The sequence below is a fragment of the Vulpes lagopus genome, chromosome 8, assembly GCF_018345385.1.
Source record: "Vulpes lagopus strain Blue_001 chromosome 8, ASM1834538v1, whole genome shotgun sequence".
In the NCBI taxonomy this organism is placed as follows: Eukaryota; Metazoa; Chordata; class Mammalia; order Carnivora; family Canidae; genus Vulpes; species Vulpes lagopus.
This window is the reverse complement of record NC_054831.1, coordinates 108931249-108957772: the sequence shown is the minus strand read 5'-3', so window position 1 is coordinate 108957772 and position 26524 is coordinate 108931249. Positions and strand designations below refer to the sequence as shown.

The window sequence follows — 26524 nt, the reverse complement described above, 5'->3', positions numbered from 1 at the left end:
GCCATGTCTCCACAGCTTCCCTGTGGGCTGGTGTCAGAGGCGGGCTGCCCTCCCACACGGGGCCCTACCACACTCAGCCTCTGGGCAGCTCTCCCCACCCAGGATCGAGGGGTGCTAGGAAAATAGAGGGAGGGTTTTTGTCATCTCCTTTGGGAGAAGTAAGGGATTGCTTGTGCCATGCCTCTTGCCCGAGAGCAGGGCTGGGAGAAGTTTTAGTCTGAGATTGGACAGGGAACCCCGTGTAGCTCTGGCCCCCAGAGCCCTGATGGTACTTCTTATTTGGACGTGACATCGCGGTCCGAGCTGCTCCTGTACACAGCTCTTTGTTCTTTGTAGAAAGCACTGCCAAGCACACACTTGGCTTCAGATGGTCCATTATTTGAGGTCCAGAGTATGGTAACAGGCTTGAAACAACAGACCCGCAGCGGGAAGCAGAATCTTTGCTTAGGCATTCCTGCGCAACCAGCAGAAGAGCCTCAGGGATTGTTTGTGATCAGTGCGAGTCAGCAAGTCCACGTTGGAGCTGGGGAATGCTGGAGCCTGCAGGGGCGGCCTGCTTTCCAGGGGCAGCAGCAGCAACCCCCGGGAAGGCCCGTCAGGGACCAGAACCACATACCAAATTAGACCAAGTGCACCATCAGCTTCACACACTTGCAGGAATGCTACCTCCTCACGACAGAGCATGCTCTCCACCGAAGAGACCAAGACCATGTCTTGCACTTAGTAGGCGTTAGGTGTTTGTTGAATTGAATTCCATTCTTGGCAGCCCTGTTTGTGTCCGATGCTGCAAAATTGTCTTCTCTGACCTTCCCACCATCCTTCCCAGTCCCTAACCACCTCTGCTCCCAGGCCATTCTAATCAGCATGTAGGTTGGAGCTCAAAGCCCAGAGGATGCAAAAGTGCCCTAGGGCAGTTGTCTCAGCAGTCGCCTATGGTGATAATAAACAAAAATGAATGTGGTGGGGATACGTGGCAGTGTCAGGGATCCCCCAGGACAGACTCCATCCATTCATTTGTTGTTCACATCTGCAACCATGTGTCTGGCTCCGTGGTTTTCAGCACAATGAAAGCAGAGACGCATCACAAGGAATCAGAATATCAGGTAGAGAGCATTGAGCAGAGCAGATACAGCGCTGGAAGTGGTTGCAGAAAAGCCAGGACAGGGGCGCCTGAGTGGCTCAGTTGGTTCAGCATCAGCTCTTGGTTTCACCTAGGGTCGTGATCTCAGGTTCATGGGATCGAGCCCCATGTTGGGCTCTGGGCTCAGTGTGGAGTCTGCTTGTCTGTCTCCATCTGCTTCTCCCTCTGCTCGTGTGCTCTCTTTCTCTCTCTCTCTCTCAAATAAATAATAGAATATTAAAAAAGAAGAAGAAGAAGAAGAGCCAGGACAGGGGTTGATCTCATGAAGATTTAGTGATGACTGGATGTTTAATGAGGGTTAAGAGCTTCTGATTCAGGGCCAGTGTGACAAGAGAAACCTGGCTGTGGGGACCCCTTAATGTGGCAATGCCTTTCCCCTCCTTTCCAGGCAGTCAGCGCTTTTACCCCCTCCTCAATCTGGTCTCCTTTGAATGTGCTTGAGGGTCAGCAGTGTTTCTTGGAAACTGTGGTCCACAAGCCATCCATAGAGTGGTCAGGGGCTCAGGCTCTTGGGAAGACCTGCCTTTCCTGACCCTAAGAAAGTTCGTTGACTTCTCTGTTAGCCAGTTTCCTCGAGGAAACTAAACTTTTCACTAAGGCTGGATACTGGGAGGTGAGGTCTGAGGGTGGTTGGAGGGAGTCAGGATGTGGATGTCCCTGAAGACCTCAGCGCATGCTGGCAGCCTATGGGGGCTTCAACAGATGCTAGCTTCATTGTCCTTTCTCACTACCCATCCTCACAGATGGAAAGAGCTCAGACAATTGGCAGTATGCGTTTCTCTTGTGTCTGTACCTGAAATCCTGATGAGCCTCTGACTGAGTGCACAGATTCTTAGGATGGCCACATGAGAGGCCCATCCTCCTTGAACACTTGATTTCAGTCTGAGCCAATTTCAGGCTCAATTCCCATTCATAGCCCCTGAGCTGCTACCCACTGGCCCAGAAGCAGGTCTCCTCAGCACCAGTTCAAAGACCATGAGGGACCAGGAACTAGTCACCCTCCTGTTGGCCTCGCAAGTGAGCAACAGAGCCACCAATGGAGCCCTGATACCATTACATGTCAACCCCACCCAAGGCAAAAGTCAGCCGAGAGGGCACAGCTGGGCTTCCAGCAGTATCTGCTCCACCTGCAGTCTGAGTGGATGCCTTTGTCCATAAGAGCAGAATACATGGCCCTACCCAAATATCTCTAGAGAGAGGAATGGATGTGGAAGCCCACAAAGTGATTTCTGTGGACTCTCTGTTTTGGGCCATGACCATACCATAGTGGTTATTAATGAGGAGCTTCCATCTGCTTGAGGAGGGCTGGGGTGGGAAGCCCCAGAGGCCACGGTGGGGCTATTTAAATCCACCACGCAGAGACCAGCATCCTTTCTGGGTCACATCCACTGCCAGAGAAGGAAGGCTGGCTGGACTGGGGTTTGCTCCGTTTTTCTGTGATTATATTTCTCTTGATCTGGCAAGACAGGCCCTCACCTGGAATTCTCCCTCACCTTCTTTCAAAGACTCAATAAAGGGATGATGCAGAGGGAACCAGAAGAATGTGGCTCACGTGTTTCAGAAAGGCTCAGGGACCTGAATGCAGACATGGCTGTCTTTGTCCAACGAAAGTTGGCATGACAACTGGCTGGCTGCTGCTGTTTGATTGGAGGGACACATGAGTTACCTTGGAGAGGAATGTGGATTCAGACTTGCTTTTGGCAGACTTTCCTGCAAGTGTTGCCCCAGCGGGCATGAGAAATGTGATTTCCCCCAAGGAGCCTTGTTTCAGTGATCTGTACCTCTTGCCTTGAACTCTCCTTGGCAGAGATCTTAGCAGGGTACTTTTTATGTGTCTCTCTGTTTCAGAACAAACACTCACCTAGAATTGTCTGCCATCTGGGGCAATGCTTGGGGGAGCTCTATGGCACATCTCAAAGTCATCCCCTGAGTGCATGCCAAGCAGTCTGAACTGGAGAACAGGGGTTCTTTTCATGCCCTTTTGTCTCTTTAAGTTGGTGGTGGGTGTTTTGGTGTCCTTCCTCCCAAGCAGAAGAAAAACAAGTCCTCGTTTAAAAAGAAGAGAAAGGGGAGAACCAAGGGCCTGTGAAAAGCCTTTTCCAGGTTGCCTTGGTCTGTAATCTAGAAAAGAAACAAGAAGAGTGGAGTTCCTGATGCTTTTTTGGGCTTTCGGGGCAGTGGACAGTGCCTGGGGAGCCGCTGGCCCCTGATAATGCCTGTAGGAGAAAGTGACCTGCATGCAGCTTGACTTGGCTGCTTTGAAGTGGGCCTGGGGCAAATGTTTTCCTGCAGTGTCGTAGCCCTCAGAACCCTAAGAAGCCAAACAATAACCAGACGCCCCCTCTCAGATCAGGAAGTCTGTGTGGCTAGTCCAATGTCTGTCACCATCCTTCCAGACAAAATCCCGGGGGTTCTGTGGTCATCATCATTGCAGTGTGGCTGAAGCACAAAAGGAAACATTGTGTCATGTAACTGAGTAGCCCGGGCATAGCTAGATCCAGGTACGTGCTACCCTGACTGGGCCAGTGGGGAGCAGGGCCGCACCCCAGGAACTTAGGCTAGAGATAGGGAGAGACCCCATGGTGGGAGGAAGGATGGTTCTCCAAAGGAGGGGCGAATAGAAGTTGGGCAAACAAAAACAGCAGATGTCTGCTACAACCCTCATTTGCCATTTACGAAGCTCGCCTTTGCTCATAAGGCGGATTCTGCAGTGAGTCACCACTGCACCCCACAGCGAGTGGCAAGGGAGCCGAGAGGAACCCAGATAGGAGCCCTCCCACAGATTGTCAGAGTCCCACCTGGTCTGCTGAGATGACAGAGCCTGTCATCCTGAGATTGGAAGAGGAGATGCTTTAGATGGCTCAAGTTGGCAAAAGCCTTGTCTGTGAGCTGTCTTCCAGAGACAGTGGGCTCCGGGGGTCTTTTCTCTCTTTCCTGTGGTTCATGAGACCGCACCCAGGGCCTAATGAACAGGGGTCATAAATAATGAACAAACATACTGTAAACAGGCAGGGAAAAAGGGCTTTTTTTCCCCAAAGGGTTGAACAAGATGAGCAAAGCTCTGCAGCCTCACTTGTAGCATTCTCCACAAAATATAATTAAAAAGCTGTTCACACTGCCCCTCAATGTATAATATTATTCATATATTAAACATAGTGTACTAATAAGAATACTTCATTTCATTATGTCAGCAGAAGAAAGGGCAGTCTAGCAGCTGCCCTAATCAGGCAGATGGGAAACCAGAAATGTTACTTAGATTTAAGCAGTAAAATCGACATTGAACCAATTTGCCTCACTACAGGCTTTTACTGTGTTTAATGAAAGCTCATGGCTTTACATAAGGCATTGTAAAAAGGGCTCAGAAGCCATAAAGCTCTCTGTCATGTCTTTGCAACATAACCAATGAATTTTAACAGTTGGATTTCAAAGAATGGCTTTGGATTTTTCCAGAAGTGAGCATAGAGTGGGCAACATAAGGTATCTGTATGTGCTGGCCCTTAGGAAACCTATATAAACCAAGGTTAGGGGTAAAAGGCAGTGAACTCCCACCGGTGAATGAGGGAGTAATTCTAATTAACATCACTAGAAAAAGGGCCACAGACCCTGGTCCCTGAGGGGGAAGACTAGTCAGCATCCAAGGTGGGAAGACAGGAGTAACAACCAGAGGTTGAGGTGGTAGGTGAGTCAGGGAAGCCCATTCATCCTGGCCCACAATTTAAAGGTCACCTACCATCATAGGAAGGAGTCATGTGTAGAGCTGCCATTTTGGAGCTGACGGGCGCTAAATGATCACGGTTCATTCAGCCATCCAGCCACCATTAACTGCCCATTCACCATGTCTAGGCACTGCTTAGGGTACTGTGGTTGGTAAACGAGACAGACAAGGTCCTCACCCTCATAGAGCTCATTGGAATGTGGGGAGACGGTATACATGTAAATAGATATATCATAAGGCAGGAAATGATGGTGGGAGCAGTCTTTTTTTAGCCATAGTGATCTGAGGAGGTGATATTTGAGCAGAACTTGAATTGAGCAAGGTATGCAGGTCTCTGTTTCAGAGCTGCTCAGTCTTTGGTCCATCAAGAGTCCCTGTAATTTCTTGCCGCCATGTTTTATGAGCTGTTGGATTCCAAATAGACTACATTTGGCAAAGACAGAGATATGACCACGGAACTGGGTTAACCTGAGTGAAGCAGGGTCACCACAGGGAACTGACACAACCCAAGTCCAAAGCTGAGGCAGCACACATAGGACATGTCCAAGCTCACTGTCGCTGGTCAATGGTGGAGCCAATGCCAGGCCCCAGGTCTCCAGGGAAACTAAACTAAGATCTAAGCTGTAACAGTAAATGGAGCATTTCTTAAAAATGCTGGCATGGATTGGGAGGCCATAGGAGGTTATGCCTCCAACACCAAGGTGGAGTCCCAGGTCAAGGTGATGATGCTGACCTAAGAAGGGTGAGCCAGACACCCTAGCTCTCTGGGGACTTCTTTCGCCCTTTCCACTTGGGGTCATGATGCTTGTTAGTGGCCAAACTCCCTAAGAACCTGGTAGGTCTTCTGTCTCCAAGGCCAAGGTCCCAGGATTCAGACCAGCCAAACTGCTAAGAAGCGGAGCTCTAGAAGGCAGTGCTCTGAGCGTCACACCTGCCTAGAATGGGAGCTGGCATGTGCCCCCCACCCTCCCAGCACTGAGAGTCTTGGGAAAGGACAAGGTCCACATTACTTTCCAGATAATGGCAGCAGAGTCTCTGTACTGGAATCACAACAAGTCCTGGCCTTGCCCCTGGCTCCGTCTGGTGACAATTGGCAGCTGACATCATTGCTTCTGGCCTGAGTTACCCCTTATTAAAAATGGCATCTTTATAACAGATTTCTGCAAGTCACTGTCAACAGGACATATCCCTTGTTTTGTACCAGTCATTCCCCTGGGTGACTGATTTGTTTAATACTATTATTTTAAAGACCCTTCTATTCTGTTATTCTTAGGCTATCAAGTCTTAAATATCATATTAATTATTAAAGGATCTTACCTACTTTTTAAATAAATTTTCACAAACCATACAACTCCATTTCACCATTAAATAGCTGGATTTTAAATTGGATCTTTCTTCTCTTCTTTTCAAATCACTGAAAGATCCCATTTGTGCTCACACGCTTCACTTGAGCCCAGCCTATAAGGCCAGGGGTCACCCAGCCTCTGGCTTAGTCTGTGCAGGTTTTGTAGCTTTCTGCCCTTATTAGGAGAAATTCGCTCATGGTCAGGCAGCCTCCCCAGCAGCTGACTTTGAAGCTGGGAAGAGCTAGCTTCCATCTACAAGCAACCCAAGTGTCCACTGATGGTCCAATGACTCAGGCCCCACTCAGATGAAGGGACACCAAGCAGCCAGTGACAACTGCTGCATGATGCAGAGGCACACGGTATGATTCCATTTCAGGAAAGACCATGTACATATGGACTCTCAGATAAAAGGACTGAAATACACACTAACATGTGGATGGTGCTTCCCTCCAGGTGGTGGGATGATGGCTGATTTTTTTTCTTCTTTTTTGCTTAGCTGTGTAAGTTGGAATCCATAAGTGTTCCAACAACAGGCCTTTCAGACAGAGCTGGAGAAGTCAGGGAAAGAGGAGGGAAAGCTATCATTTAAAGGCAATCCACACTTAGAAGCAAAAAAGAAAAAAAAAAACAACGGGAGAAATCACAATGGTTTTGGGAGGACACTACACATTTTTATTTTATTTTGTTTTATTTTTTTAAAGTATTTGTTTATTTATCTATGATAGACAGAGAGAGAGAGAGGCAGAGACACTGGAGGAGGGAGAAGCAGGCTCCATGCTGGGAGCCCGACAGGGGACTCGATCCTGGGACTCCAGGATTGTGCCCTGGGCCAAAGGCAGGCGCTAAACCGCTGAGCCACCCAGGGATCCCCGACTTTTTTATTTTAATAGGTTTTAATGCATATTATGAAAAAAATATAAGTTGTACAATAACCCCATGTGATCAGCTCCCTGCTGCTCTCTTTGACCTCATCCCCCCCACTTTCCCTGGTACTTATTCCATTGTGGCCCCACTAACTCTTCACCATTCTTCTAACACGGAGGAGGGGGGCAGGGCCTTTACACTTGCTGTTCTCTCTACTCAAAATATTCTTCCTCACATATATGCAGGGTTCAGTTATCATCATTCAGGCCTCAGTTTCACATGCCACCTTCTTTCCTGGCTCCTAACTCCACCCCGCCAAACCCCATCCCTCTACCCTTCTTGTGTTCATCACTCTAAATATTATTTATTCAGTTATTTATTTTCTGTCTTCCCCAGCTACATGGTGAGTCCTTTGAAGTCAAGGTCTATGTCTGTCCTGTCCACCACTGTCTGTTGGGTGCTGTATGGCTGGTACCTGGCATGAGTAGTCAGTTCTATGGATGAGAGGAAGAGGAAGTCATCACCTTCAGGAAAGCTCTGGCTCTGCCAGTTATGGAAGCTTAGACACAAGCGAAGCTTCTGACCCCCATCAGGGCCTCTGGGTCCCACTGCCTCTGCTCTGGGGAGAGGAACTCTGGGAAGTCAGAAATTGAGGTCTCAGCATATTACCTTGTAAGCACACAGGTCTCATCTCTGCCAGTGGTCTCTGAGCTGGTCATTCAAAACATGGATACCCTCTACCCATTCATCTAGGTCAAGACAAACTGCTGCTTTGGGTAGGAGGCAGACCCAAGGCCCCGGGAGACCAGACAAGTTTTTTTTTTTAAGATTTTATTTATTTATTCATGAGAAACATGCAGAGAAAGGCAGAGACACAGGCAGAGGAAGAAGCAGGCTCCCCATAGGGAGTCTGATGTGGGACTCGATCCCAGGATCCTGGGATCCTGGCCTGAACTGAGGCAGATGCTCAACCACTGAGCCACCCACGGGTCCCGAGACAAGACTAGTTTAGTCCTGCTTTGGCACTGATCAGTCTGTGACTTCTACATAATACCAGCAGTTGGCAATAATGGGCCTGTGTGCCAGCTCCTCCCTGCACATTCTTTAACACTGCTGATGGCCCTGTGAGGGACAGTCATTATCCCTAATTTAAAGAGGAGAGACCAAAAAAAAAACGAAAGAAAGAAAAACAAAGAGTGGAGACCTGGGCCCACAGAGGTCGGCAACCTGCCCACAGTCCATGCTGTTAGCAAGTAGGAGAGTCAGGGAGTGTCTAGCTCCTAACAGGTGCTCAATATATACATTTATGGAATGAAAGAAGGAAGGATGTCCTCTAGGGAACTGGAGCTGCTGCAGGGCTGGAAACACCCATCTCCCATCCACCCCTGGCCCTGCCCACACAGTACCTCCTGGACCACTGTTGACTGCTCCCCTTAGTCCTCACTCTTGGTGGCACCCACAGAATCAGGGGCCAGGGTCTTTCCTGCAGTTCATACCCAACTTACGCTTGACCCTTCTGTGAACAGTCGATGGGAGCTTCAACAGGGAAGAGAAGAGGTGGAGCCTCCTGCAGGACCTTCTCCTCTGCCTTTTGTTTCGGGTGCCTCCGCTCAAGCTGGCTAGCTCTTCCTGCTGGCTGGTGTTGTGACGTTTCCCACTCTGGATTAGCTTGCATGTTTTCCAGGAGGTTGGGTGGAACCGTCCCTGGGGAGGAAACATCAGACCTACGCCCTCGCCAGATCCAGAGCAGCCTCCTGACTGGGATCTCTGGCTTCCAGTCCCACCTGCCAGCCCAGGAAGCTCCTTCCGTTCCTTTACAGCACGTTTTCCCAGCACCCTGTGTGCCTGCTGGGCGCGGGTGGGGGACCTCTGGAAGACATGCAGAGACTGCGTACAGAAGCGGCTCTCCAGAGAGCCGGTGTGGCATGTGCTGATTCCCTCTCCGGAGTCCTGTGTTGTTCTCTGTCCCTGCAGCCAGCTCGTGTGCAACTTCCCTTGCTGCCCCCAAGTCCATACTATAGGTCCTCCTCTCGTATCTCTTGCCCATGATATTTTTCTTCTTGGTGGCATTTACTCCAATTGTAATTTAATCAATCATTTGTGAAATTGCTTATTTGATACATACCTTCTGCAGTAGGAGTCAAGCTCTCTGGTGTCTGCCAGTTGACTCTTCTGTCCCCAGCACCTGACACCGTGCCTAGTACATAGTAGCTACCCAGACAATATGGGGAAAGTGCATTAGGGGACGAGTGAATGAATGAACAGAGACGCTTACAAACTACCTTCAAAGAAGCCTCCAAATTATTAGTTGCTGGAGATTTTAAGATAGAAGAGGGAAAATCTTTTTGTTTTGCAATTGATAGATGTTTTTCTTGCCTGGTGTCACCCACTAACCTACTTCAGGGGAGCACTACGGAAAGCAAGGAGCCTGTGGCACAATGGAGAACCTCCTGGAATTTTGTCCCTACTCCATCACAAGCTAACTGTATGCCTATAGGCAAATCTCTTCTCTCTAAGTCATAGGTTCCCACCTGGAAAATGACTATTTCTGTGTTGGCTCCAAGGAGGATTATTTCCCTATCCCAGGTAGAGGGCATCATGGTAAGAGCATGCCCCCTGGTACCAGATGGCCCCAGGGTTCATTTGACATTTAGGCAGCATCACTGGGAAATCGCTGTGCCCCTTTCATCTGCCATCCTCAGGGTGGTGGCATTTAACCTCACAGTCACAAGATGGCTGCCATGGCGCCAGTGTTCACTTTCTTACATAACCACATATAGAGGCAAGAATCCAGGGAATGGCCGGGGGAGAGACAGCCAGGGGTAGAGGAACAGTGGAGTAGGGAGGCAGAAAAGCTGTTCTCTCTTTGAACCAAGAAGGAAAACCTTTTCTCAGAGGCAGGTCTAGCCACTTCCCCCTCAGTCTTACTTGAACTGGATCACATGGTCACTCTTAGCTGCAAGGGACGCAGGGAGAGGACCTCACCATGATAAGAAGGGAATGGCTTTTGGGTGACAGCCGAAGCGTCTGACACACAGACCCTTCGGTTGGCCCTTGGCAGATACCACAATAGTTAGCTTTCTTGTTCTCAACACTCGCCTTATTATCCAGAAGGAGAACACCAAGGAGGCAGGGACCAGGCCTTGTGGGCTTCAGAGTCTGATGAGATCTTATATCCAGCTGAACCTAGGTGACACATGCCAGGAAATTCCTATTGATTAATGACTCTCCCCTTCTTACTCTAGACCCCTCTCCTGGCCAAAGTGGTCCCCTCTGTTAAACATGAAGTGTCTGCCTCCCACCAAAAAATGTGTTGTTCTTTCAAATAACAAATGCACATTTTTTTTAGTGAAACAAAACAGACATGTAAAGAGAAAAAAAAAAAGTTACCAAATGCCACTGCCTTAAAGTGATTATTGATGATATTTTGTTAAGCATCCAGCTCTTTTCCCTCCTACTCCCTCCACACCCCTTCCTCCTACCAGCACCATCACACACAAATGTAGTTTTATCACAATGGCTGCACAGGACACACCAGATACTCTAAGGGTGTTTTCATGTTACAATCCTGTCTAGGCTCCATGCAGTCTGATAGGTTCTGTGGAGCTCCTAATTGCTGGTGTGTGTCAATAACTCACTGTTGGATTAAAAACGCATTCTGTGAATCCAGGGAAGTCGTTTCCCACCACTGCGAGGCAGGGGTGTGGCTCCAGGGCCATCTCCCTATTGCTGACCACATCTCCCTGATGACTGGGAACTGTTGTCAGTGGTAAGGTGCTCAGCACTGACCCTCACCTACAGCAGTCAGCATATGAATCCCCAGCTGCAATTAGAAACACATAACATCCCTAAGCAGCCCCCAAATCAGGAAATTCAGCCTTTCAACCCACTGCTGCTTGGGTGATGTTCATTAGGCAAATGAGTAGCTTCTCTGCTCCAGTGCCAAGAAAGCCCCCTCTCCCTGCCCCATCTTCTTTCTGTGGCTGTTGCTGTGGCTATCTCCTCCTGGCAAGCAGTGGTCCTCCCATGGCTTCCTGGCTTTCCTGCCCTGTGGCCCTGGGTTATGTCCTCTCCTCAAGAGGAGAGACATGGACAGCCAGCAAACTGCACTCCCTGCCCCACTGCCATCCTGTCACCAAATACAACAACAATAACAACAATAATAACAGCGGGACCAATTGAGTGCTTACCATGCCCAGCGCTTCTCTTTACGTAGCACAACTGGTGAGGAGGGTTGGTAGTACCAGGCCCATCTCTGTGGAAAGCTGAGGGAGCTGAAACACTAGGCAGCTAAAAAAATGACTCCGCTCCATAGCTCGAGTCTGGCTCCCAAAGCACCCCCTTAATCTGGATCCCCAATAGGACTATGGTGGAGAGCAGACAGTCCCAGTGCTGGAGAAAGGGAAGTGGAGGAGGGGCATTTAGTCCAGGCTGGAGATGGTGTGAAGATTATGCATTCTAGCCACCTAGGGCCCTCGAGTTTCTGAGCCTCCAGAAACTAGGAGGAAAAGTGTGTGTTGGCGCATTCATCACAATCTCAGAAGCATCTGTGATTCAAAGGAGGAGAATGGCTACTGGGGCAGATGATCCTCTACGGTCCCTTCCAGCTCCTGAGCCTGTGGTTCTGTGACCATATAAGGCCACTGTGCCCAGGGAGTCTCACTGCAGCTGAGTGCAATCCTGTGCTGAGAGGGGGAAGCAGAGAGCAAAGAAAGCCCTTGTCCAGGCCTCCTGCAAGGTCCCTAAGGCAGCAAAGATGAGGAGCCAAGGCAGGGGAGGCAAGGGGTCCCTCCTTGTTTGCCTCTTCCCAGGAATCTCAGACTTGCTCTGGTGGGCTTGGATTCACCCCACCCCCCTTCCATTTCTACTTGAGATCTCCTCCTTCAGTTGCATTGCCAGGTTTCCAGAGTCCAGCTGGTGGCTCCTGTCCAAAGTCAAATACTGAGGGCTACAGAGTCAGCCCTTGCCTGCTGGTTCTTCTGGTTTGGTGGCTTGGTCCACCCTTCAGAGTCCCTGAGCTTGTGGTGGGCACGATTGCAGCATCTAACCTGGCTTCCCTCTGCTACCCTGGCTCTGCAGGCGTAAGAAATCTGCTGGATTCCCACCCCAACATTCCCTCTCTCTCTCTCTCTCTCTCTCTCTCTCTCACACACACACACACACACACACCTCTGTTAGTGAGCTCCTTGGGCAGGGGTGGGGCTTGTGTATCTGTCTAATCCTGGCTCACATAGTTATGCCCCACTTTCTCTGAGTACTGTCTAGAGCCCAGTGCTGTGCCAAATAATATGGAGAGGAAGCAGTGAGAAGGGTGAGATGTGGTACCTGGCCTCCAGGGGCTGACAGGCTGGTGGTAAAAGTAATAGACAAGCCTAGCATGAGATGATCTCTAATGATTGTCGTTAATCAACGTGCAGAGCATGTTTGAGTCATGACTGTATTAATTGTAAGTGGCAGAAACACAAGTCAAATTAGCTTATGCAAAAATAAGAGGGAATTATTGGGCTCCTGTCACTCAGAAGCGTAAAGGAGGATTAGCTTCAGGTATGACTGGATCCAGTGGCTCAAATGATGTCCCTGGGACTTTATTTCACACTTGGATGAAGATCAGTTTGTAGGACTGCTGCAATGTGATGCCAGAGATGCCACTGTCACTAAGGTGTCTCATGCAGCCTCACTCCTGCTTTCCAAATCCTGGTGTTACCTCCCCAGGACTCAGACCTCAGCTGAGACCAGACTCCCCTGGGCTGCCTCTCCAACCCTGACCAGGGGCACCTGGCTGGCTCAGTTGGTAAAGTATGTGCCTCTCAATCTCAGGGTTGCAAGCTCAAGCCCCACGTTGGGCATAGAGCCTACTTTAAAAATACATACACACATACATACACCCTGACAAGACACCTCCTTTCTTTGCCCCACACTCCTGGGCTGATATCATAGGACATGTCCTGATACTCACTTTCTGTGTGAAATCCCTGGATCTTCTGGGAGCCTGGATATAGGATGTGTAGGTTTTTATTATACTTGCTTGACAGAAGAGGAGGTGAGCCCGAGAAAGACAGAGTAATCTGCTAATGTCTTCTCAGCCTAGGAGCAGAGCATGGGTCCCCAGTACACTTCACTTTTGTACTCTGCCTCAATGCTTGGACTGGACTGGATAGAAAACTGCCTGGAGGGTCTCAGCCTGGTGCCTGGGGTGGCACAAGATAAAGAAACTTCATGTAAGGTTTGCAGAAATGATTCAATGTGGGAGAAACTTGCTCTAGTCCTGTTAGTTTTGTAACTTGTTCAGACTAGCTTATATTAGCTTAAAATTGGGCTTCCTGTTTCAGGGTAGAATTTTAAATTGGCCTCTACCAAGAAGTAGTGCTAACACTGGAAAAGTTGGACCATACAAAACAACATAAAAAACCAAACCAAAACAAAAAAAGATACTGTTAGTAATCCCACCACTCAGGGGAAAACACTAAAATTTTTAAGAATCAATCCTTTTAGTATTACTTTCATGCCACCTTCCTCATCTTCTTTGCCCTCCACCAGCAATGATTTGAGTCATATATCCTTAAAAGTATCACTTAAGATCTTTATTTTCTATTTCCCCATCTTATCTGGAGAGGCAGAGTAGAGCAGTGGGAGGCTGACTCCTTAGGCTCAGGAGCCAGGCAGATGTGGGCAAGCCCAGTTCTATCCCTGGGTGTCATTGGTAAAGGACTTAACCCTTCAGGTCTTGAGTTTCTTATCTACGAGGAGCTGTTGTGAGGAATAAATGCCAAGTGCCTGTCACATCATAAGTATATAATAAATGGTAGCTCTGAATAGTAATACCCACATTCTAAAGTCAGAATCCCCCGAACAGAACTTCCTTCATTGGTGGTGTAAAAGAAACAAAATAGAGATGCCTAAGTAGCTCAATAGTTGAGCATCTTTCTTTGGCTCAGGGCATGATCCTGGGGTCCTGGGATCGAGTCCCACAGGAGCCTCTCTGCAGGGAGCCTGCTTCTCTGCCTGTGTCTCTACCTCTGTCTCTCTGTGTCTCTCATAAATAAATAAGTAAATCTGAAAGAAAGAAGAAAGAAAGAGAAAGAAAGAAAGAAAGAAAGAAAGAAGAAAGAAAGAAGAGAAAGAAAGAAAGAGAAAGAAAGAAAGAAAGAAAGAAAGAAAGAAAGAAAGAAAGAAAGAAAGAAAGAAGAAAGAAAAAGAAAGAAAGAAAGAAAGAAAGAAAGAAAGAGAAAGAAAGAAAGAAAGAAAGAAAGAAAGAAAGAAAGAAAGAAAGAAAGAAAGAAAAAGAAAGAAGAAAGAAAGAAAGAAAGAAAGAAAGAAAGAAAGAGAAAGAAAGAAAGAAAAACAGCAGCTGATGTTTGAGGACTTACTATTTGTGTTAGGGTGGTATGATGAATGATACTAATGGGTGTGAAAAATTAGAGTTCCAAACCCTAGTGGAGGCAGATCCTGAAGGCAGCCAAGGACCTAGAGAGTATTACCAGGAGAGTGGTAAGGCCTGCTGGTCCAGAACGAAGAATGAGAAACTCATTGCACTGGTTTCTTGGGAGAGAGTATCATGAGGATTGACTAGTCCCAGCTGCACCTCTTAGGTTACCCAGCAAGTCCCACCCTTGGAGGGCTGTCTGGTTGTGGAGCCTGGGTAACAATTGGCTTTTTTATATTGCTTTTAAGTTGTCTACAATTTACAGTATATATCTTAACTTACCATGCTTTACTTTTAAGTGCTTCATTTATCAGAATTTTTCAACAGTATATTTCTATTTTAGCCCTCCCATCCTTTGTGCTATGCTATTATTGCATATGTTTTAGTTTTACATATATTATAAATATCACAATGCCTTTTTTTTTTTTTTTTAGCCTTTTTCCTCTCTTTGCTTTAGTTTGGATAGTTTCCATTGTGTTCAAGGTCACTAACCTTCTATGAGTTAACCCCATACTGGGAAATTTTTATCTCAAATATTGTATTTTCATCTCTAGATATCCCATTCTGTTCTTTTTTGTGTCTTCCATTCTCTACTCATTATATTCATATTTTCCTTTAATTTCTTGAAAAGATTTTAAATAGGTATTTTTAAAGTCTTTACTGTTAATTACATCATCTCTGTCACTCCTGAGTCTGCTTTTGTTAACTGATTTTTCTCCTGGTTGTGGGTCACATTGGCTTCTTTGCATAGCCAGGAATTTCGTATTGGATGCTGGATATTAAAAATATCATATTGTTGAGTGTCTGATTTTGTTGTTGTCACTGAAAGTATTGAACTTTATTCTAATTAAGTTACTTAGGGGTCAGCTTGATTTATTTTTTTTTTTTTTTTTTTGAGGCTAATTTTTAAGCAGGGGCAGGTCTAAAGTAGCTTTTACTCTAGGGCCAGTTTCGCCCTACTGCTATGGCATGAGCCTTCTTAGGTCTCTGCTGAGTGTCCTCAGTGTTCAGCAAGGACTCTTCACTCTGCCTAGGTCAGAACTTGCACATCTTCCAGCCTTGGGTGAGCCCTGGGAAGTATTCTGCTTTTAAGCTCCCTGGTGTTTGCTCCTTGCTGAGCTCTTGCAGTCTTACCTTATTCAGCTCAAGACCCAAGAAGATGCCTATTCATGCAAAGGGAGCTTCCTTTCTCTTTGTCTCTCTAGTTTTCTCTCTCCTGGAATCCCAGCCACCTCAGCCTTCCTGAACTTGGATCTTTGCCTCATCAACTTAATAAGACTTCTGCACTCTGCCTAGGCTCTCTGTCCCTGCGCTGAGGGCTGGTAAATGCCTCCAGGGGAAAGCCGAGGCCATCACAGAACTCACCATTATTTGTTTCCCTTTGTCTCCAGGATCACAGTCCTATATGGTCTCTGAAACTGCTTGTTTCATATATTTTCTCCAATTTTCTAGTTGTTTACAGTGGGACCTAGCAACTTCTTTAAGATCCCTCTAGGGTAGTGCACCAATGATCCAGACTGGGTGTATACTCCCTCTGGAAACTTGCACAGAAATAGATGTAGGGGTAAAGAAGCCCATGAAGTCAGAAAGGTCATTATGATCTGCTTCTTAGAGAAACCCCGGATAAAGACCTAACACCAGTATCAAGTCAGATTTTACAAAAAGAATTATTAGTGTCCATCCACTGGTGGATGGATAAATAAGATGTGGTATATCCATACAATGGAATATAATTTGTCAATAAAAGGAAATGGAGTACTGAAAGTTTCTGTGACATAATGAATCTTGGGTGCCTGGGTGGCTCAGTGGTTGAGTGTCTGCCTTTGGTGCAGGGAGTGATCCCGAAGTCCTAGGATCGAATCCTCCATCAGGCTCCCTGTGGAGAGCCTGCTTCTCCCTCTATGTCTCTGCCTCTCTTTCTGTGTCTCTCATGAATAAATAAGTAAAATCTTAAAAAAAAAAAAGCATGATGAATCTTGAAACATGATGCTAAGTGAAATAAGCTAGTTATAAAAGACCTCTTATTGTATGATACCATTTATTTATGTCCAGAATAGGCAAATCTATAGAAACAGAATACAGATTTGTGGTTGCTTACTGGGCATGGGGGTGAGGAGTGACTGCTATAGGTAGTAGGTTTCTTTTGGGGGAAGGGACAAAATGTTCTAAAATTAGACTGCAAGTGATCATTGCCCAAGCCCACGAATGGACTAAAAAACTTGATTGCACACTTTAAATGGGTGGATTGTACAGAATGTGAATTATATCTCAGTAAAACTGTTTTTTAAAAAAAGAACTGTGAGCAATTTCCTTCTGTACTGAGAGTAATGAAGGGATGGAAAGCAATGGAAAGCGCTGTGGGGGGTTGGAAGAGAAGTCTCAGCTCTTAGATGGATGTATATTCATATTGTAAGTAATATTCAGCCCTGAACTGAAAAATGTGACCAGTGAGGAGTTTGCACAGTTTTCTTGGGGGAGATGGTGTCTACTGTCAGATGTTAGTCTTTGAATCCACTCATTCTTTCTTAATTGCTCCAACCGTAAGAGAATTCTTGCCAAATTTTGTTTTTTTCATCTCTTCCCAGCCTTCTCTACTGTTGGGAACCTGGTTGGCAGTGAGCACGTGTTGAGTGGCTACTATCTGCAGGGAGATGGGACATTAGGGCACGTCTGGCCTTACCCCTGAGCTCAGAGGAACCTGAGAACAGGAGGGCAGAGAGTGTCATGTGGCCTCTGGGAACTGTGATGTCAGCTTTGCATCCTCCATGTCACTGTTCAGAGCCACCAGAATAAGGTTGACGTGGTAGTCAAATCCTAGCCAAGGACAGAAGAGTAGACACATGCCTTCTGTTGAGTCTTCTACTATCAAAGATGAAGAAGATTCATTTTAAGTGAGTCCTCTTACATGCAAGCACTGTGGATTTTCTGCAAAAGAAAAATTATTATTCACTTGCAGGCTTCCTGCAGGGGTCTTCATCAGTGTAATTCTAAGTGGAAACTTAGGTTAAGACCATGAGCTTTGCTTAAAAATACTAACCGCTAACACTTACTGAGTGCTTACTGTGTGTTCCTCCTGTTCTAAGCATTTTCAAGTATAACTAGCACCTTGTTGCCTGATACTTCTTTCGCTATATATAAGTAGTATAAAAGACTATATTCTTTTTGCCACTATTCTGTTTTTCTGCTTAATTCTCAGTAATTCAGGTAAACTCCTCTTTCAGATGTTATGGTACTAGTGCAGCAGCTGAGGGATTGAGCATCCAGGTTAGACATAGCCCTCGGCCAGCTGAGCCAAGAGGTTGGCCCCAGAGGTGTCACATGCCTGGTGTTCCTTGGTACCAAGTGAGGACAGTGCACTCATCAGATGTGGTGTGTGTGGTTTCTCTCTAGGATCATTCATGAAGATGGCTTCTCTGGAGAAGACGTGAAACAGTACAAGCCTGTTGTCTACAGCAACACTATCCAGTCCCTGGCAGCCATCGTCCGGGCCATGGACACTTTGGGCATTGAATATGGTGACAAGGAGAGAAAGGTAGGCCATTGTGCCCATGGGCACTGCAAGGAGAGGTCCTGTGCTCTTTATAGTGTTGACTCTCTTACATGAACCAGAAGAGACTGTTGTCTCTGAAAGAGAAGTCTAGTCACCAACCTAAACCAGTGTACCAGTCAGCCAGGCAAATCCAGTCAAACAGAGGCTTAGGTGATAAGCATACCTCCAAAGCAAAGTCACCAACAAAGACAGCAGCCACAAAATGTGGGATTTATCTTGCATGTGACAAAGGATTACTGATGTCCTAAATTGGGACTCCCACAGCACTGTACAAGTACTTGCCTTTGAGTAGTTAACTTCAGCAGAAAAAGTATTTCTCAAACCAAGCGAGCACTAACTGAGCACCATCTCCCCTTTTTAGCAGAGCTTTCCTTCCCTTCTTGGGGGAGTGGGTAACCATTTGAATTTGACTCTCTTTCCTCCTTTACACCAAGGGATGTGTCCCAGGTGAGTCTGAGGACCTAAGGTGCTCTCCTTCCTGCGAGAAGCTGATATCCTAGGACAGGGACTATTTTACCTCTTTTTTTTTAGGTTTTCTTTAAATTCCAGTTAGTTAACATACACTATAATATTAACTTAAGGTGTACAGTTTAGTGATTCAGCACTTACATACAAGGGACTGTTTTTCAGTTGAGTTCCCAGGTGTTTGATAAGTGATGAATGGAGTAAGTGTATAAAAGCCTGTTATTTGCAAACATTTGCATTAACTGTAAGACTAAAGCATCTACAGCTATGCTTGGCAAAGCTAAATAAAAGAGCACAGGAAAGAAGGAAAAACATCCTTAGAGAGTTCTATCCAGAAGTGGCTCTTTGTAGGACTGTGAATCCCAGCAATCCTTTCCCTGTGTCCTGGAGGGAAGAGAAAGGGAGCACATGGGGAGGTCTTTGAGCGCCTGGGCCCTCCTGCATTGGAGTCTTTGGATAGAGAGAATTAATCTCTGAATACCGTGATTCAGTTGTGCGTTCTCTACATATCCTTTATCTTTGCTAAAAGAATCAGCTTCCTCACAGAGGAAAATGATCCTTGCCTCTGGGTCTGATAAGTGATCTATGACAAATAGGTTTAAATGTAAAATTCAATATTTTATGCACAAAATTCTAATTCCATGGGGCAGAGTCATCCTGTCATCCTGCCTCGGCTCCTCCTCCACAGGGGGATTTGTTGACTGCGGGTGTGTCTGAGGCCAGCCTGGGCCAGAGAAGCCGGGTGCTGGCCGGAGGGCCAGGGTTCCATCCACTGCTCCTCTGGGAGGTGGAGTCCACCAGCTGATTTCACAGAGGAAGCGCTTCTGCTTCTGCCAGCCCGGGGAGGGGGGACCAGCTTTAGTTTCGGTCATAAAGCCAAGGACTGTGGAAAGAGGGGCACTCCTGGTTCTTTAGTTTTATTTCCATGAAGTATAAATTGACAGCTTTCAGCATACCAGGCAGTGTGCTGACTGCTAGGGATTCAGAAATGGACACAGTGAGAGTGGTACCCTGAGAAACCAGGTATCCAGCACATGCCTTACTCAGGTCATCAGCATTAGCCAAGATGGTTACAGGGCTCCATTCATTTTAATAATGATGGCCACAGTGGTAATAGGATCATTTACTGACCCCCCCCCCCTCTGCTGAGCACTGTATTAAGCATTTTACATATGTTAACTCATTTTAATGAACTCATGCATTAAAGCTCAGAGCAGGAAACACTTGGTGTGATCTTTAGACCAGGACAGGCCACAGGCCTCTTGGCCAGAAAGCGTAAGGTACCTGATTCTCTGTTACCCAAATGATAGGTTCCATACAAAAGGCACATGTGTCCACAGCACATACCCTACATACTTGCACACACACATACATACACAGACGGCCTGTGAGGTGTTATGTGTGGTCACTGTCATGCCTGCCTCCTAACCAGCTTTTCCTTTCCAAAAACTTCCTGCCCTGATTAAAACCCAGAAAAGTCACTATGACTTTGGAATCCTTTTCTTCAATTCTGAAAGCACTACTTATTCCTGTGGGATTTCCCCCTCCCCCTGCCCCCTCACCCATTTGATTATCCTAAACAGAGAGGTAGTTGCTTGGGAATTGCTGAGAATACGACATATCAAGGACTGTTCTGGGGGCCCCTGGGGACTCTTTGGCTGTTCCTCTTCTATGAGGTTTCCCTGTCAAGACAGTCATTGAGTAGGAGGGCAGGGAAAGTGTCAAGGCAGAGGGGATCAGGAACAGAGTGGAGACACCCAGGAGAGTCCACTGGACACAGTAGCATTGGAGCCCAGTCCTGTTACAGTGGGCAGCACCATGGCAGATGGCTGACCCATCCCCGGCAGCACAGGCTCCTCAGGCACAATCCTCCTGGCTGACAAAAGCCTCCAAGCCCTGGGGCACCTCCTCCCTCTGTTAGATCACCTGTGAGGAGCAGAAAAGGGAAGTTGACCCAAGACTCAGGCCAAAGTGAGCCAGACCTCTGGGAAAGGTATTTTCTAGAAGCGCACTGGTATGGATTTGCAGTCTGGGTAGCTGAGTGCAGGGACTATAAATCAGGGTGGGGGTGTGGGGAGAGCTGTTTCAGACTGAAGTTTCCCCTGGACCTGGAAGGGTCGTCAGGGCTGAAACTTGGCTATGAGAAGGAGCCAGCTATGGGAGCAGAAGGGGACAAAGGTTCCAGACAAACACCAAGGCCCTGAGAGAAGAGTGAGGCTGACATGTTGGAAGAGAGAAAGCCTGAACTACACCCTGGGAGAGGGGTGAGGCCCTGGGGTACTGGACGCCTTCCAATCAGGTCTACCTACAGCCGGCCAGGTGGTGCCCAGATGCCTTGACCCCAGGGCTGGTTCTCCAATCTCTTTCCTCTCTCAGGGCCCAGGGGTGGCCCAATTGGAGGATCTGCTGTTTGGATGTTGTAGGAACTGCCCCATGCAGAGCAGACCCAAACTTGTATTTTGGCCTCAAAAGACCTCCTTCACTCTCTTGGCTTCTCCATCTCTGCCCTCCTCCCCTAATCCATCATGAAATATCTAGAGGAAGACAGCCCCACATCCAGAGCCTACTTGGGCCAGCCAGCTTTGCAGTCTCCATACAAAGAAGCATCTAGAAGTTTCCTTGCTGTATCTCATTAGAACAGGTGTCCCTGACTTCTCCTGGCAGGTGGCTCATCACCCACCCTGGTCCCCCCGTGTAGGGAGGAGTAACTGGTTTCTCCTTCAGCCTCTCTGTGCATGAGCCTAAGCCTGAAAAAGCTGCTACACGGGGCAAGCAGCAGGGATCCCCTTACATCAGTCCACACCCCATGCCCCAGCCACACCAGGCCGCAGACCCCCTACCCAAAGACACCACACATTCCCATTCCTCCAGGTCTTGGCTCAGGCTGTATTCTCTGCCTCCAATGCCTTTCTCTCCTTCTCTTCCTTCTGACATTCCTTCTATTAAGTGAGACCCAGCCTAGCTCCTTTCTCTTCCATGAAGGTTTTCTTCTCCATCTTCTTGACAGCAAAACTCAGCTCAAGGCTTTCTCTCCATTGAGAGCTTACTCATGTACTGGTATGAAAATTGGTTATGTTACTCTTTTCTTAGAGCAGTGACCCTTGCACTCTAGGGTGATCAAAACCATTTGAGCAGCTAATGAAAGGAATGAGCCTCCTCTCCAGAACAATGCACACATGCACACATCTGGGAAATTTGCATACAATTTGAGGAGGCTCTGGCACTCATAAAGCCCACCAGTGGAGCCTAGAATAAGAACTCCTTCATAATTTCACAAGGCCTGTCCTTCTACACAAGGCCTGTGTCATTCATCTTTTGGTCCCCTCCTCACTCAAACAACCTGCACTGTGCTCAGAATATAAATCTCCCAAAAAGTCCCTTGAGTAGAATGACAAGTCTAATTCCAAAAGTGTCATAGAAAAAAGTAGAAGCACCTGTAATTTATCACTAAATGAACAGTTGTTGATTGAGTACCTACTATGGGTAGGCTTTGCACTAAGCCCTGTGTAAACATTCAGAGGTATGTGACACAGAGCCTTTAAGGGGGGGGAGGGGGGAACAAACCATAAGAGAATCTTTTTTTTTTTTTAAAGAAATCTTATTTTATATTTCACTATTCTTTTCTTTTTTATTATTTATTTATGATAGTCACAGAGAGAGAGAGAGAGAGAGAGAGAGGCAGAGACATAGGCAGAGGGAGAAGCCGGCTCCATGCACTGGGAGCCCGATGTGGGATTCGATCCCGGGTCTCCAGGATCGCGCCCTGGGCCAAAGGCAGGCGCCAAACCGCTGCGCCACCCAGGGATCCCGCATAAGAGAATCTTAATGATAAAGAACAAACTGAGGATTGATGGAAGGAGGTGGGGTGGGGAGGATGAGCTCAATGGGTGATGGACATTAAGGAGGGCATGTGTTGTGATGAGCACTGGGTGTTATGTGTAAGGGATGAATCATAAATTCTACTCCTGAAACTAATACTGCACTATATGTTAACTAACTAGAATTTAAATAAAAATTTGGAAAAAAAAAAAAGGAGTTGATTTCCTTGGGAAGACAGGGCTCACTAGCAGAATGCACTCAGCTGTTACTGGGGGTCAGGGAGAGCCTTTTACCAGAAGTGAGGCTGATACTGACCCTGAAGCAGGGTTGTGGCTTGACAAGGCAGATGTGGGTAAGGAAAAGGACTGGAAGCAGGAAGAGCAGGAACAAAGGCAGTAGGTTGGTAGCAGCCAAATCAGATCTGATGGACAAAGGAGGCCAGGAGCAGGAACAAAGGGTGAGGATATGGCAAGGTGTGGGAGAGCTAGAAGACATAGTGAGGTCCAGAAGGTGTGCCAAGGAGTTTGTGTTTCATCCCGTTGACAGCAGGCAGACATTGATAGATTTTTGAGCTGGGGAGGGGTGGGATGGAAATGAGTTTTTTAGGAGATTCTCATGATGGTGGTGTGGAGGTGGAGGGACTGGTGGGAGAAGGACTGCAACTGGGGAGGAGGGTTGGGGAGCTACAGTGAATGATACACAGGTGGAGTGTGGTTCTCTATGGGGTTGGAAAGGAAGCACAGGAATGTGATGTGTGGTGATGAGAGGCAGATGAGGGCCTGGGATGGAATGGATGGGCTATCAGGGCCGAAAGGCAAGGATCCAGAGACTGGGAGCAAGTGAACCGTCTGGAAGCAAGCAGGAGGTGGAGCTGGGCTGGGCCTAGGATGCTATGCTTGGTGGGAGTGATCAGCAAGCAGATGGATCAGAGAACTGAAGCTTTAGGAATTAAAGGTGATGATAAGTGACTTCCGGTCAGTATGTTTCAGGGCCTGATTTAAACAACTGGCATTAATTACTTAATCCTCAAGACTACCTGTGCAGTGGTTCGATGGTTATTCCTTACAAGTGAAGAAAATGAGGCTGAGAGGCTCAGTGACTTGCCCAAGGTTATGCAGGCACAATATATACATATATGATATGATCTGGATCAGACCCCTAATGAAGCTATCATCCACATGGTTCAGGTCCAGAGCAGAGTTCCATTTAAACAGGCACAATCGGGATCCCTGGGTGGCGCAGTGGTTTGGCACCTGCCTTTGGCCCAGGGCGTGATCCTGGAGACCCGGGATCGAATCCCACGTCGGGCTCCCGGTGCATGGAGCCTGCTTCTCCCTCTGCCTGTGTCTCTGCCCCTCTCTCTCTCTCTCTCTGTGACTATCATAAATAAAATAAAATAAATTAAAAAAAAATAAATAAATAAACAGGCACAATCAGGCACAGCATATATTTAAAACAACCTCAGTCTTTATCCTAAGACTCTCTAGAAATATGAAAAGGGACCCAAAGAACAGCTCCCACTGCTTTTCTCATATATCCTTTTACATCTTCCTCTTGTCTACCCCACCCCTACTGTCTTGGGCTACTGTCCCCCCAAATTCTGCAGACACTCCTTCTTTGCACCTCCCCCCCTCCTGCCTGCAAGGCTTTCCCTCTCTTGGCCTGTTTCTCCTTCTCTCTCCCACCTCTTGTCTCCCTCCTCCTTCCTCTCCTCTCTGCCAGTGAGAGGTTCTCTCTCATCCTCTCCCTCCATCTCTCCTTCCCCCAACCTCCTTTCTCTCACTCTCTCCCCCTCCCTCCCTCCACACACTCCTCCCCCCCAGCCACTCATTATCATGTAAATTGTCTTAACCTTTGGAGTTGGGCTCTCCCCCTCCTGCTTCCTCTGTTTTCAGCCTTGGGCCTTCATCTGCATCATAAAAGTGGAGAAACTGGTCTGGTGAAACTGGCCTGAACCCAGACACTAGAAGAAAGGCTGGGGGAAAACGGACAATAACAGGATTAGAAGGTTCACTTGGACCAGTGGGGGGATGGGGAAATAGTCCCTTGTTAATAGATTTTATCACACAAATACATATGAGCAGACGTAACCTTTATGTTCATGTTTCTGGATACTCACGTGTGTAACATACAATGTAAACTAACAGGGCAGTGGGAAGAAGTAATGCCTTGAACTTGCAGGAGGCTTTGTTCAGTTGAAAATATTTTCATTTGTTCACCATTTGTACATGTGCTTATTTCTCTCATCAAATTATAAACTCCTTGAGGACAATATAGGTCTTCAGTACAATGCCTGATACAAGTATTAGATACTGTGTTCATATCCCAGCTATACCACCAGCGCTATGGCTCTGCGTAAATTATTGAACCTCCTCAGTGCTCAGTGTTTGTGTCTTTAAAATGGGCATAATTCCCAATACCTTCTTCATTCATCTGCTCTAACATTAAGTGAGATAATGCTGCAACGTGCTCAGGATAGTGCCTGACGCATAGAAAGTTCTCAACACATATTAACTCTTGCTCTTTTATTTTGTTTAAAATTATTGATAAAATCTTGATGAATTATCTTCCCAGCAACTTAGTGAGGAGTGGGTACAGTTTTATCTGCATTTTGCGTGTTAGAAACAGAGGCACAAGGCACTTAATTGGCTGTACAAGGTGGTTGACCTAAACAGGACTGAAGATTAGTGCTGGTTGGCATGGCTGCCAGGTGCTCTTCTATTCCGTCAAGGGGCTTCATTAGAACTGCCCCCCACCCCCGAGATAATGGCAGCTCTTTGGGGAGGCTGAATCACATTTCATACTTGGTTTCCAGAATGTCATTGGATCTCCTCTGGTAAAGGAAATATTGACATTTAAGTCACTCCATGGAGCTCAGAACTCCTTTTTTTTAATCTGGGAAATATTGTGGCGCATTTACCCTGTAGTGTGCATGAATTCTGAAACGAGCAAAAACAAGACTGCTCTCTGGCCTGTGTCTGCCTGAGTTCCCCCGGGGCCTGGAGAAACCTCAGTGGTGGTTGTCAGATCTGATGGGGGTCAGGGCTGGTGACGGATAAAGGCCTAAGTGCATCCGTGCCCATACTTGAGTCCTGGAACAAGCTTCTGCTGGACAGCAGCATGCACACCTGTCACATGCTGCACACCCAGGCTCTCCAGCTACACCAGCCCAGGCCGAGTCCTGCTCTGACCTTTTGCCTGCGCAGATTGGTAGAGTTGGAAACTCCTCCATTCGAGACCATCTAAAGTCTACTGTTCCATTTTGCAGATGCGGCAAAATAGGCCCCATCTGGCCCAAACAGGAAAGGGATTTACTCAAGGGATAATGTGGCATACCCAGGACTAGGACTCCAGGTTTCCGAAATCATGGTCACTTCTCTTTCCATCTGACCAGTCTGCCTCAGATGACCCAGCCAATGTGGGGCCTCATTTTCCTTCATTTGGTTGGTCAGTTAATAGTCTCACGAATACTTACCAAGCACTTACTTCCTGGCAGACCATGTGTAGGATGGCAGAGTTGATCCAAAGATAAAAAGATGTAAGGGCTCCCAAACTTGGGCAGAGATCATGTCCTGGGATGAGAAGGTAGACTTTGTGATTTCTGAGGCCTCAAGCAGCTCTGGCTTTCCAGCTCTGCCAGACTAAATGCAGCCAGGTCGGCCCCCTCCCTGTGGTCCAAAAGCCAGACGAGGCCCCAGGCTCCAGATCTAAGACAGGCACCTCTTGTCTAAGCCCTGCCATAAGGAACCCCAGATCTAGCTGCTGGTACCTTGGGCCAGGGTTGGAACATGTCTGTCTGCATGTTTCCCATATCACCGTGTTCAGTGCAGAGCGGGGATCAGTGGATAGCCGAATTCGTGAGTGATTCTGTTCACCCAACATGTGTGTGCCCTTGGGCCCACTGCTGGGCTGGTGCTAGGGGTATGCCTGTTAACAGGACAGACACACCCTGCCCTGCAGAGACAGACACATCCATGGAGGAGGGAACAAACGATATGGAACACATTTCTTTTCATGCCTTCTCCACCTCCTCACTGTTGAGAACAAAGGTGGTTGGAGCAGCCTCCTGCTTTCCCCTATTTATTCATCCATGCAGGTATGCTATGCGTGTAGTGGTGGGTCAGACTCAGTCCCTGACCCCAAGCGGCACAGGCAGGGAAGACACTTGAGTAGTCACCGCTTTTTATTTTCCTGGAAGCAC

General features: G+C 47.3%; 1 protein-coding gene across 2 annotated transcripts in view; it reads left to right on the top strand.

The window, feature by feature from the left end:
* Positions 1 to 26524, top strand: part of GNAO1 (G protein subunit alpha o1) — a 173776-nt gene that overhangs the window by 71927 nt on the left and 75325 nt on the right. For both annotated transcript variants that reach the window (XM_041765158.1, XM_041765157.1), the window contains exon 3: positions 17880 to 18021. In XM_041765158.1, the coding sequence (XP_041621092.1) occupies positions 17880 to 18021 (142 nt within the window). The remainder of the gene's footprint in view (positions 1 to 17879; positions 18022 to 26524) is intronic.